The sequence below is a fragment of the Pelodiscus sinensis genome, chromosome 2, assembly GCF_049634645.1.
Source record: "Pelodiscus sinensis isolate JC-2024 chromosome 2, ASM4963464v1, whole genome shotgun sequence".
NCBI classification, from domain to species: Eukaryota; Metazoa; Chordata; order Testudines; family Trionychidae; genus Pelodiscus; species Pelodiscus sinensis.
This window is the reverse complement of record NC_134712.1, coordinates 13,861,082-13,875,201: the sequence shown is the minus strand read 5'-3', so window position 1 is coordinate 13,875,201 and position 14,120 is coordinate 13,861,082. Positions and strand designations below refer to the sequence as shown.

Here is a 14,120-nt window from a genome sequence, read left to right as displayed (position 1 = left end):
CTGCCTCTGAAATAGAGGCAGCGAAGCGGGGGGGAGAGGGGTACTTAAAAGGGGCAGCACTGTGCATGGAGCCCGGGGTCAACTGGGGACTCCCCAGCCAATCCCGGGCTCTAGCATGGCATTTGGGGAATCCTCAGCTGTTCCCGGGTTCTGTTGAAATACCACACTGAGCTTGAAATCATCTGGGGAGCTTGGAACTAGCTGACCCCGTCTCGGTGGCATTTCAAGTCAGCAACGCAGCATGGAGCCTGTGCTCCAGAAGCTGATGCCCCTTAGTCCACTCAAGAACCCACACCACCTCCCTGCCTTCAGAGGGTACATTATCTTGCCTTTCTAATGTGGGAGCCAGCTCCATCCCTGGGGCAGCCCTCAACTGGGGCTCTTGTACATTTTAAAGGAGGAATGCGGAAGTGCTATCAACTAGTCAGGTAGTCGATGGAAATTCCATAGACTACTCGACTAGTCAATTAACCGTTACTTAGTCTTGGCTTCTAGTCATGGGGCCTCCGTGTGGTTTCTCCTTATCCGAACCTCCAAAACCCTGTATGGCTCTGAGATTAGCAAAGCTTGTGAATAAGTATAGGTAGAGACCAAGCCCAAATCACTCTACTATGTGTGACATTGTCACATGGGAATGTCAAAGCCTGACTTTAAGAAATCTTGCTGGGATTTAACCCCTAAATCACCATGCTGCTGTCTAGCTCATCAGGACCCTCAATTATGGAAGTCACTGGGGCAATGCCACAGACAGGGCACAAAAGGATCTGTACATTCCAGCACACGCTCCTGTAATTTTATTTACATCTATCAACTTTGATCTAAACTGCACTAAATAAATACAAATTTAAATACAAATTACAGAAGGGGGATGATCAGCATACATGAATTATAAGTATCTTCATGAGACACTCTCCCTTTTACCTTTTTACTGTTGTTTTCCTGTATTGTCTCTTGCATTTTAAGCTCTTTGGCTCTAGCACTGTCTTTTCTCTCCCATCTATAAAGTACCATCCATATCTCTGGTGCTGTATAAATAATATTGGTACCACATGAACTTGCACCAAGTGAAGGGTTTCTTAAATTTTGTGATGGGCACAAATGAGTATGCAATACATTGTTGACAATTCACATGTCTACACTTTTACAATTAATTCCATAGGTTAGCTGGGAAGATATTCATACTATAAACTCTTTTGGGCAGGGACTTTGTCTTCATATGTATTGTGGGTATTATCTAAATCTGTGTGGTGGATAGCAAGTTAATGATATTCAGACACATACATAACTAACTTATCCTGGGAACTGCAGAAGAATAAGGGGAGAAAGTGAAGCAAGTAATGTCATAGAGAAAAAACTGTGACCGTCACAGAAAAGCTATCTGATCTTCTTGCATCAGTGTGTAACTTCCTGAAAAAGGGGCCTTGTTTATTATTGATGTTGAAACTCTTTGTCACAAAATGTGTAATTTATTACATAATGGAGATGCATAGTCAGTGCAAAACAGTGGTAGAAATATGTATTAAAGGTTGGGCTGTATGAAGAAGGGTTAGAAAATAATGCAGGAAAAACATTTTAACTGAAACTATGTCCACATGATGCCATAAAGTGGCACAGAAAATAGAAAAGGTCTATGGAATGGTAATTGGAAAAGTTTGAGGTATTGGGTGGAAAGTTTTCATCTGTAATGAGATTGAAAAGACTAGGATTGTTTAGAAAGAAGTAAAGTATGAGTGAAAGACAATCAGGTACTGTTTTTTTTTTAAGGTATCCCATAATAATGTAACAGAAACAATCCAGATTAAATACAGCACATTTAAAATGAATAAAGGAAATATTTTATTGCTTACAGATTGCAGTCCCCACAAAACAGAGAAGAAAATGTAGTCTTTGCTCTTGAGATCTTATAACATGTATTTCTCTCTCTCTCTCAAACACACACACACATATGCACAAACAGTACAGTTTAAACATAACACAGCATGTTTAGATATAAATTATGAGATTAAACAAATGGTCAGATCTTTTAATTCAAAAAGTAAAAAAATGAATTCAGTTGGTCGATACAATTGTGGTTATGTAGCATTAATTTTGGAGGGAAAATTGCTGCAAAATGTAAAGACGAATGTCTTAGTGTGGTAGAGTTGTCAAGTAGTTAGAAAAGAGGATCAGGAGTAAGGATGTAAGCAAGTAGTCAACCACTCTCTTTTCCCCACCTTCCCCCTTTTGCCTCTGTATCAAAGGCAGTGCAAGCGTGGGGGAAGCAGGAGCCGGCTTAAAAGAGGGAAAGTTAGAATTCTCCTGCCCATCTATTGTACAGTTTGCTGGACATGTCTGGGGTACAGAGGGATTGGTCTTCCATTTGAAATAGCTAGGTTAGTGTAGACCACAGCTAGAGACAAGATAATAGAGTTAATGGTCCAGTGGTCTGTTTTAGTCTGAGAGTTCTAGTTTGCTGCAACTATTGTAGAATATAGATCAGTCATTAGAGCACAATATTGCTTGAGAGGCTAATCATAGAAAGTGACTTCCGTATGCATTGGTGGTGTGTGTTTGTTTGTTTGTTGTTTTGTTTTTTAAATCCATAAGGTAGATTCTAGTTACAATATGTAGGCAATTTGGGAAATACGTTTTACTGAATCATGGATGATAGAAAACTAAACATAAATGTGTTTGACCATTTCTGGAAGAGATTGCTCAATATTTGTAAAAAGATTCTGTTTGAATGTCATAAATAGCTACTAATGCTGCTCCACTTTTGTTTTCTTTTTGGAGGATTGGATAGCTTTGGTCAAAGCTGCTGCAGCAGCAGCAGCCAAAAACAAAGCAGGAAGTAAACCTCGGACCAGTGCAAACAGCAATAAAGATAAAGAGGAGAGAAAATGGTTTAAATTATCTTCAAAGAAGGAAGAAACCTCAACCTCTACAATCATACAGGAAGTCCAGAAAAAGGAAGAGGAGCCTACATCTAGTGAAACGTTTGGTACAAACTGTATTCCTGTACTTATTTTTTTTTAAAGACTACAAATGCTGGTTTTTTTTTGCCTTCCCGTTTACTCTTGGCCTCAGAATCTCTTTTGTTCATGTTGCAACATGGTACTGCCAATGGTTCTAGACTAGAGGAATATGGTATTTGTATCATAGTAGACTTGAGTACTGAAATCTGGAACAGTGTTAATCACTCTAGATTTATGTGCAAATTTCTGCATTCTGATTGGCTCCTCCGAGATTAAAAAAAAAAATCACAAGGGAAAATGAAAAAAAGAGATCTAGAAATATATCAAACTAAAATTCTATAGATTCATGGTTATAATGGAGATTTCTAGATTTTTTTTCCTAAGGCAATGACGATTTGTCTCCATATTTAGCGGCTACCTAAATTTTACCTCTGAATTAGTAAATCTTGATATTCACTTTAAAAAATGTTAATATCTGTTTTCTTATAACTTGTAGCATTGTGCTTAAAATTTCAAGGTAACATGTTTTAAAAATGTTTATGCATGCTGTTAATTGTAAAACTTTAAGGTGCCTGTAATGGCTCATGAAAGACTAAAATATATTTTGTTTTGAAATATTTACAGTTGATTAAAATGTTTATGAAATGTGCACTTGTTGATGAACTCTTCCATGTCTGTTCTTTTAAAAGCAGGATTCCCAGTAGTGGATGTTCCAAAGATGGCGTTTGTGCGGGCAGAGAGCACATTATCGCACAAGAGGAAAAATAATTTAGGCAACTCATTTCAGGCAAAGAGAGCTCGTCTTAACAAGATCACTGGTAAACTCTTTTATTGAAAACATTGCTACTTTTTATGTTTATGCTTGTAAATAGACTGTATATACATATCAGTATATGTCTGTTTATTATACTAATACTTTGCAGTTATTGTTCTTGAGGTTCTCAAAGCACTTCACAAAGTAATAAAGCCAATCCAGTTACAAAATTTTGACATAAGGTCTATGATTTGATCCCTGGCCTGCCCACATCTTGAATACTATGTACAAACCTCTTCTAAAAAAAGATGTATTGGAATTGAAAGGGTATAGAAAAGGGCAACAAAAATGAATAGAAATATGGAATGAGTGCTATATTAGGAAAGATTAACAAGACTGGGATTTTTTTTTCAACTTGGAAAAGAGACTAAGGTGGGATATCGTTGAGATGTATAAAATCATGATTGGTATGCAGAAAGTAAATAAGGTGTTATTTTACTACTCATAATACAAGAACTAGGGGGTCACCAAATGAAATTAATAGGCAGCAGGTTTAAAACAAATAAATGGAAGTACTTCTTCACACAGTACTGACACCTGGTAAAATTCCTTGCCAGAAAAAGCTGTGAAGTCCAAGACTATAACAAGGCTCAAAAAATAATTAGATAAATTCAGGGAGGATAGATCCGTCAATGGCTGTTAGCTAGGATGGGCAGCGATGGTGTCTCTAGCTTCTGGCAACCAGAGGCTAGAAATGAGCGACAGGGAGTGGATCACTTGATAATTACCTATTCTATTCATTCCTTCTGGGGTATCTGCATTGGCCACTCTTGGAAGACAGACTAGATGGATATTTGGTCTGACTGAATATGGCCGTTCTTATATTATTATGTTCTTAAAGACCAAAAGGTTTGGGTGCAGGTGAGCAAAGGGAGGAATTCTAAATAAGCTCCTAAAAACAAAAGGTTGAAAACATAACTTATATTTGTAGGCCTGTTTTTGAAGCACAGCTACTTCGGGATTGAGGGTCATACAATTTAAGGCTCCTTTTTCCTCTCTGGCGATGGAATTGTAGTGCCTGGTGCTAATCCTCATTTATAATACTTTTTGTTCTTTTAAACAAAGACTCAATTCAAGATGGTTTAAGAGAAAACCTTTATACATGAAAATGTTGTTTTTCACTTGTGTGGAAGTTTCTTAATCCTTGTGATAGCAAACAGTAGAATAAAAAACCAGCCTATTCTAAATACAAATTTTTGTGCAACTTTTCTCTTAAGGTTTGTTGGCGTCCAAAGCCGTTGTTGTGGATGGTGCTGAAAAAAAAGAAGGCAACAAAGAAACAGCTCCAGTCCTGGAGCAGGTATGAAATGGTAGAGTTTGATTCTTTTGCAAGGTTCCCACTGGAGTGTGCCATGGAGACATAGTATCCATAACAAAATCGCCCCTTCCGAAACAATAATAGGGAACTAAATATTTGATCTTAATGTTTACATCTCTGCATAGCCAGAAGCATACAAGCAAATTGACATCGATCATGGTGTTAACTTTAATTATTGTTAATGAGTTACTATCTCCAAGGAATCAAAGGCTAGGAAGCAGCAGTTCCGTGGATTTATCGCTGGAACCATGAGTACAACTGGCTAAGAAAAAGACCCTTACACAAATTTAGTTTGTGGTTTGAACCAGGGTTTTTGGCATCTAGGAAAACTTCTTTTGTAAGAAGTTTTTATTTCTATTATAAAAATTGGTGTTGTAGACTGTGTGTTTTATGAACTGTTCAATGAGCCATACATTTTGCTAAGATGTATATTTTAATACATACAAAAAAGAAACTTTAAAAAATGTTAGAGTTCTGTTTTAAAACCACTTTTTGAAGTAGTGAAGGTTGCCTCCCTGTCTCTGGCTCATTGCATTGTGTTGAGGTGTTGCTTGAGTCTCAGAATTGTGCATGATCTTGCATGCTAAAAGGACTGACTACCTAAGCACAGTAAGGCAAGCTAAGGATGAAGTGGCAGCCTTATCTCTTGATAACTTTACTTTTTTGGCTTAAATAAGAGCCTTAATGCAATTTTAATATGGCTTTTTTGTATTATTTTTCATTTTTCTTTAATGGTTTTTTTAAACAAACCATCTAAAAAGAGCACTTCCTTTCTTCGCAAGCCCCACCACACTCTTTAAAGCAATCCATATCCCAGATTTTGATACTGTGTTTGTAACTGGTTCCTTAGTCCTGATATATAGTGGCATTGCTATGGGTTTTCCGGTAACACAGATTGGCTCTGAGAATCTCAAATCCAGGGTGCTGTCAATGGAAAGTTATGGTTCTATTTTTAATTCTGCCGCTGTAATGGTTAATTCTGAGCTACTATGATGTCAGTGCATTGACCAATATTTCGAGTAATAGTTCATGATATATTGACACATTCCACTTCCCAAATTTTTGCATATTAAAGTTTATAATTTTTTAGAACTTTTGTATAATACTTTCAGTGTGAAATGTCTGATGGTATGACATTTCTAAAAGAATCATTACACTGTAAATCTTACTGTGCAGAGTTCCGTTGAAATGCATGGGATTTGGCCATTTACTATGACTGTATAGGTTACGCTGCATAGTAAAAGAAAATTCTGAATAATAACTTCTCCATCTAAAATAACTCGGCTATTTCTATTTTTATTATGTTGATTAGAAAAAACAAAAAATTCAGAAGGCACTGCCATTGTTCATTCACTAATGGCCTGCAAAGCAGTTTTGAAAGTATTTGTTTTAGTTTTGAGTTGTTAAACAAAAGTCCAAACTCCAACAAATGTATTTCTTCCTCTCTCTAACTGAAAAGAAAAATTGACAAAGCCATACTGAAAATGAAAAAGTGAGGGGGAAGGACGGGTGTCTGAGCTCATTTTTTTTTCTAAGTTCCAGCCCAAACGTAAATTAAAATGGCCGAGTTATAAACCCCTAAAATGGCAAAGCTGACAGCCCTTAAGTACAGATGTACTGTCTGTTACCATTATAATAATTATTGGGTAAGATGTTTTGTAGTATGTTTTTAAATAATGTAATACAGGACACAGTAATATTCAGGCTAACAGCCAAAACCTACTGTGCTGATGAAATCATATTTATAACTCTTTTTACAAAATTTACAACAATCTTAAACTCAGAAACCTCAGACTATTAGATGTAGATTCAGTAGTTTATTTAAGTGTATTAGGATTATGTAATGTTATATTTCCTTTTGAACAAGACCTGCTTAAATGAATAATTTTAATTCATTAAGGTTTCTTAATGTTACTCTGTCCTTGTTAAGAGGTTGAGCACCTTACCAAAATATTAATTTAATTTTTAAAATCTTGTTTAAATAACTTTGTAATTTGAAAGTAATGAATTCTGTAGTAATGTCTTTCACATATGTGAAGATGAACAATAAAATTGTTTGTTTACAAGTTATGGCTCTAATTTCTGGTAACTTTTGTAATCAGCATAGATATACGCTATAGTTCATGGAATATTTTATTTAAATGAAAAATCTGCACTTAAATCATGTATAATGATCTGATTCAAGTATAAAACCCGGGGATAACTGAATGGGACACTACACCGGAATTTTACCTTGTACTTCCAGTATGCCATTCATGCAGCTCACAAGGGTGTCCTTTTTTAAGTATGTACAGTAGTATGCTCCTTTGTTGATATTTCCACTGGAATATGCAGCTCTCATGTTCTAGTGGAAAAGAAATCCATTCAGTACCAAAAACATAGTCCTCTGAAGTATGAAGGTCTGAAAACTGGGAATTGCCCCCAAATCATCCGTGGTGTGAAATCTTTTTTGGAGAAAGAGTGGTGTGCACATTCTAGAAACAAAAGTTTATGCTTTCATAATTAAGGTTTTGTTAGCTAACAATAATGCATATTTAACTGGTCAAAAGATAGAACAAATTTAAGGTCATGAGTTCACATATATACAAATTGCTGTCATTGGGCAAGTACTAACACTGTTGCAGATCATTCAGCTCATAGAAAAACTTCCTTCTAGCAAAAAATGTAAAATGCAAATGCTGTAAATTCAGATGAATTGTTTTTAAATATTTCAGTACATGCATTAAAAACAAGAGTGAAAACTTGCAGCTTTCGAAAAAGTAGCATATTTCTTTTAAAAAGTGTTTCTTTAATCTCCATTTTATCCACTTGTTTTTTTTTGCAGTTAGCAATCTATTTAACCCTGTGCTAGATATAGCGATCTCATGAAACATTAACACAAGGAAGTAGTGTGATGAAATCCAGACTCCCAGCACTGAAAGGAATTGTGCTTATATTTATCATTGTCTAAGACTTTCCTGAAAGGGGCACTGTCAACCATTTCAGCTCCTTTATCAAAATTGAAGTAAATCTATTAAAAAGATATCCAACTTCTGAATATTTATTTTAAATGGATGACTTTTTCTTGAGACACTTCTATTTTGTGGTGTGATCACAATAAAGCTAGCATATATACTTCCCATTCTGGTTAGTATTAACAATGTTCTCTAAGTCATTCTGTATTCTTGCTGAGACCATTGATTATGACTCATGATGTGAGAGAGATGGACAAGAAGGGGATTTTATTATATTAGGAGCACAGCAAAATACACTGTTTGTCAAATGGAGGTTAGATAGTTGGTAAGAAAAAATGTTTGTAAGCTTTTTGGGGGATATTTCAAGCAATGAGAAATGAAGATAAACTCTTGAAGGATGAAAATCATTGGCAGTGTCCCTTTAAAAACAAACAGATTGCTTGACTTTTATTTTGATACGTTTGAATCTGTTTTTTATTTATTTTGGAAATGTTAAATGTTGCTTTAAAATGTTTTCGAATAAATGCTTTTTAATACTAAAGATGCTTAAAAAAGATCAAAGTAAAACAAGAACCACAATGAAGAAACTGAAATAAAAGTATCAATTTCTTATTATTTATTCAGGAGATTTCACCTAAACCTCAAAGTCAGAAAAAAAATGAAGCTGATATTAGCAGTTCTGCCAACACTCAGAAACCTGCACTGTTACCCTCAACTTTGTCTTCAGGAAAGGCTCGCAGCAAGAAATGCAAACAAGAATCTGGAGATTCTTCTGGGTGTATAAAGCCCCCTAAATCACCACTTTCCCCAGAGTTAATACAAGTCGAGGATTTGACGCTGGTCTCTCAGCTTCCTTCTTCTGTGATAAATAAAACTAGTGAGCACAGACATTTTAAAAAATACAATAATTATAGTAATAAGAAATATACAGAAAAATAATTTTGATTGTAAATTAATGTTGCTTTTTACAATGAATCTGCTTTAAAAAAAATCAAATGTAAGTGGGTGCATTAGGGATAGCTCAAACGTATAAAAAGTAAAATCACGTAATGTGATGTATGATTTATAGTGCAAATAATAATGGCACTTTTATGGTGGTAGAAAGTCATGACTTTTAATGATTTAAGTTCCACTGTATACATCTCCACACTAACAGTAATAGAAATAAGGAGAAAAGAAACACCTCTACTTAAAGGGCCTGATTCATTAAAAATATGGGCAATTTTCTTGCGGATCTTTCTTTTCCATCATTGAGGAACTCTGCCTTCAGTGGGCTGTTTGGATGTACCTGTTGCCTGCACAATCTTGTACAGTGTGTGATATTTTTTCTACATGGGGTGTGAGAGATGTGGTGAACTTCTTTGATGAGAAAATGATGTCCTGTGTAATGTGTAAATACTTTAGTTCATCTTTTTTTAAATATGGAACTGGTTTGCACAATATCGAGATATTGTTGGTGAACAGAAGAATTGGAGTAATTTATTTTGAGCACTTACAAACTCCCTATATATTTTTTTTTTTTCTGGAAAGGGATAGTGTAGCCTTTTCAGATTTGTTTTGAGCTTTAGTGACAGTTTATTGCTCAAAGAAGGCTAAATCATGTGGTCAACATAAGTAACATGGGTTTTTGTAAGGCCAGAATTCTAAGTTTAGCTTCACACTCAGAGCTGTGCCAAAATAAGCCTTGAAGAGGATTCCTGCATCACATGTTGTACCCTTGCATCTACAATTGACATCTTAAGGAGACATTTGTAGCAAATTTTAATTGTATGGGGGAGGGAGATGAGCCAATACAGTATTCTGTATTATCTGACTAAATAGAATTGGTTTTAAATTATGTTATAAATTTCCCCCACAAAACATTGTCATCCACACACATCCATCATAATACTCCCAAGATGTGGTAAGTAGTTTTGCTTGAGGAGGTTGTATGGCTTGGACTGAAACTACAAATCTGCTAGCCATTATCAAGAAATCTATAACTTCATTGCATAGATATGTACTTTTATTGTGGTTTAGTAGCTCCCACCTCTTGACTTTTCTTAATAGATACGTAATTTTTTTGTTACTGTAAGTCTTCAGTAGGGCAAAGGAGTCTATATAAGGCAGAGAGGAAAAAGAATTAATGATTTACAAAACTCAAATTTATGCAGATTAAATACATTTCCTTAAGTACAATCTATGAAACCTGCATAAGTGAGTTTTAATTTTTTTAATGAATCAGGCCTATAATATCTACATCTCTTCATTTGAGATTCTTCACGTTGAGGTTTAGACGTCTCACTATGTAGTGCATTGACAGTAAATATTTCTGTACTTGCTGTTACCCAGGTGTTGAATGTCCGTTTAGCAGAAAGTGGAGAGAATAGAACTCAAATGAACTATTACTTTCTGTGAATTTATTTTAAAAGTTTTATGTTAATGCTGTCCATGCCTTTTTTTAAAGAGTTTTTAACTGACTTTTTTTTAATTTTTTTAATTTTTTTTCTATACTGGAATGCTGTTGTTTCTTCTACTATAAGCTGTCTGCTCTCCCATTGATTTACAGGGTGGCTCCCCTTAACCCAAATAGATTATTTGCATAAGAACCTCCTCTGTATTGTAATGGAGACTAGATCTCCAACTTCATACAGTATTTTATTGAGCAAAAAACCAAAATCCTGCCTCAAACTTTTAACATTCATGTGATAGTCATAGTTTTAAATATTTTTTACAAAGCACAATATGATTAGCAGTTCTGCAGAAGAGAACTATTTAAAGCGTGACCCTTCTTTAAATCTTAAAATATTTCCATAAGCATATGACATATCTCTACTTCATGAACATTGAAAGATCTCTTTTTAGGTCCGTCACAGCCAGTGAATCCCCCTAGATCCTACAAATATAGCCAGAGGAGGAGAAGATCACAGCGTTTAGCCACTTGCTCGTTGCCTGATGAGTCTGTACAAAAAGTTCCTTCTCCCTCTCCAATCACTGATGGAAAAGTGTTCTCCATCAGTGCTCAAAATCAACAGCCATCAATATCAGAGGGTAATGTATTTAATCTAATAAAGAACAACCCAAGAGAAATTGAGTCATAAAGACATAAGACCTTCCTTTCATGTTTTCACCTAATGAGATCTTTGATTAACATTGAGTACCTTTAGCTAGATTTTTTTGTTGTAACATTGCAAATCATATTGTTTATTGAGCCCATGTATCTTTGTTAATATTACATTCTTTCTTTTGTGTAGTACCTGATGTTGCTCGTATGTCACTTGAGAAGCGTGCACCATGTCTCCCTCTTGACTTAAGCCGTAATTTGGAAGTTACAGCATCACTATCTACAGAATCCACTTCTCGTAATGAATACCCCAGTAAAGAAAAGGAAGATACTCAGATGATTACATATCATTCTTCCAAAGCAGTAACTGATGGAAGAGTAGCTACAGCAGCATCAGGTAAAGAGATTCAGTTTATAAGTAGTTAGGTTCATAGCTGTAGGATATGTAAGTGTAGTGTATGTATTAGGGATGTTAAATATTGCTTAATTGAATAGTTGATTAACCTCATGAATTCTTATGTGTATCAGAGGCAGCAACGTGGGGTGCCAGATGGAAGCTGGTTTGTGAAGGGAGCTAGTTTATAAAGCAGCTCCCCTTGTGGACTGGCTACCTGTCACCCCATGCCACTGTCTGTGATAGAAGTAGCAGTGTGGGGTGGCAGCAGCCCCTGTCTGGAGGTAGGGGAGAGGGGATGGAGCAGAAGGGCTGAGCTGGATCCGGCACAAGCTGGAACTGAGCCAAGCTACCTGCCCACCTGGCTCCTAATACACCTGAAACATAAAGACGCAGTGAGGGTAGGTCCCGGACCTGGCACGAGCCAGGACTGAACCGGGCTGCTGGCCAGCCTGCTAAAAAATTTACTGGGAAGCATGGGGGGTGCTGTTTATTGGTTAATAGACTACACTATTATATCTCTAATATGTGTTCAATCATACAAAATAACAGGATAGATTTTCTGTTATGAGCTTTCAAGTCTTTCATTCTTCCTTGGGGTCCTTTTGGATTCTCTGTCATTTCCCAGCTTTGAATGCATCAGTGCTTTAGCTCTAATGTTATTCAGGGTGAATCTGGTTTTGTGCTACAGACAGGAATCAAAAGCTCATTGACTCTTTTTTTTTTTTTTTTTTTTTTAAGAGCTACTTTGTTGTCAAATGTTAAACTCAGTGCTACCCATTTGCCTCATAGCTTTACGTTTAAAATTTAGGATATATATTTAACTTTCTTTAGCCAGTCTTGATTTGAGATTTTTCTTCATTTGTTTGATTGAGAAAACACGGTAATGCTTGTAGAGTAGGATTTCCAAAAGCAGTCAGTGGTCTAGCTTTGCTATCATGCAAAATCCACTGGATTTTTTTCCAGTGATCTCAATGGGAGAAATATTACACCAAAATTGAACATTTTGGAAAATCCCCCTGTAATTTATAAATTAGTCCTGATTCTGCAATCTGTTCCTTTGTGTTATTGTAGAGCTTTGTGCTGGGGCTCTGCAGAGATTACCATGTGCATGTAGCTAGTTGCCAGAGTTGGATCCTATCACTTAAGTCATGCACAGTGTTCCATATATAATATATGGATTAAAAAAAAATGTATGTATGGGGCTTGACACATACGCTTATCTACTCGCCCACGGTGAGTAGATTTCAACCGGCGCTCCACTCATGCACAGTGCGGGGTTGGCAAGTGGTTTTCGCTGCGATCCTCGAGCCCTGTGTAAGTATATCGTATGCATGTTCCAAGATGGAATTACTAGGTTTAATTCCATGACCTGTATTATGCCGAGGATTAATCTAAATGATTTTAATGGCTGCTTCTTCCATTAAAATATATGAATCTATAATAGGTATATTTTTTAAGATAAAGTGGACCATAAATATTTTTAAGTTTCCTGTGTTAAATTTTTTTAAATGGTGCTCTTCTCTAACTTCTCCAGTAAAACTTCATGCCTGTGACTTAATCTTCTCTTGTCTGATTGTGCTATATTACAAACAGTAATTTATAAGAATTCTCCTGTACATTGAAATGTGATGTTTCACATTCTATAACATTTTTATACTTCCCTCATAGTACTAAAAAAGGAGAGCTAGAGATTCTGTAGAATCCCATTTATTGAATGTGAATCGCCTGGGTATTAAGCTTATAACTATTTAGAAGAGCAGTGTCCACTGGGGCTGTATATATGCCCCCTCAAGGAATCTGTATATTCTTTTTTGAGTGATGTCCCCATGAGTGCTTCACAGTAGATGTCCTAGCACCTCAGATTGAAGATTTTTCCAGCAGTATTTGGTTGTGCCATGCACTCATGGCAGGAGGTGTGTGCCGTTCACGCTTTCTGAGTTCTTGCATGTGGTACTGCCCTCTATCACAGATGGAGTCTGATTCCTCCCTTTCCTCTTTGCATACCTGTAGATAAGAATTCAGTTCTCAGTTAGTTTAAAATTGTTCCTAGCTTCTTCTTGTTAGTTAAAAAAAAAACAAAAAACTTACTCTTCAAAGGTGAGTAAGGTGTCAAGATGATAGGGAACAGCCAGCATGGATTTGTAAAGAACAAATCATGTCAAACCAATCTGATAGCTTTCTTTAATTGGATAACAAGTCTTGTGGATAAGGGAGAAGCGGTGAATGTGGTATACCTAGACTTTAGTAAGGCATTTTATATGGTCTTGCATGATATTCTTCTCAATAAACTAGGGAAATACAACTTAGATGAGGCTACTATAAGGTGGGTGCATAACTAGCTGGATAACCGTACTAAGAGTAGTTATTAATGGTTCACAATCCTGCTGGAAAGGCATAATAAGTGGGGTTCCACAGGGGTCTGTTTTGGGACTGTCTCTGCTCAATATCTTCAATGATTTAGATATTGGTATAGAAAGTACTCTTAAGTTTTCAGATGATACCAAGCTGGGAGGGGTTGCGACTAATCTGGAGGATACGGTCATAATTCAAAATGACCTGGACAAATTGGAGAAATGGTCTTAGATAAATATGATGAAGTTTAATAAAGACAAATGCAAAGTGCTCCACTTAGGAAGGAAC

At 36.1% G+C, this 14,120-nt stretch overlaps 1 protein-coding gene across 15 annotated transcripts in view; it reads left to right on the top strand.

Moving 5' to 3' along the window:
- Positions 1-14,120, top strand: part of PHF20L1 (PHD finger protein 20 like 1) — a 100,295-nt gene that overhangs the window by 44,656 nt on the left and 41,519 nt on the right. For 9 of the 15 annotated variants that reach the window (XM_025184904.2, XM_075920115.1, XM_075920116.1 and 6 more), the window contains 6 exons: positions 2,773-2,980; positions 3,644-3,772; positions 4,986-5,068; positions 8,665-8,917; positions 10,885-11,070; positions 11,274-11,480. In XM_025184904.2, coding sequence (XP_025040689.1) covers positions 2,773-2,980; positions 3,644-3,772; positions 4,986-5,068; positions 8,665-8,917; positions 10,885-11,070; positions 11,274-11,480 — 1,066 coding nt within the window. Of the gene's footprint in view, positions 1-2,772; positions 2,981-3,643; positions 3,773-4,985; positions 5,075-8,664; positions 8,918-10,884; positions 11,071-11,273; positions 11,481-14,120 lie in introns of those variants that run through there. The other 6 variants (XM_075920106.1, XM_075920112.1, XM_075920109.1 and 3 more) reach the window with 3 other exon arrangements.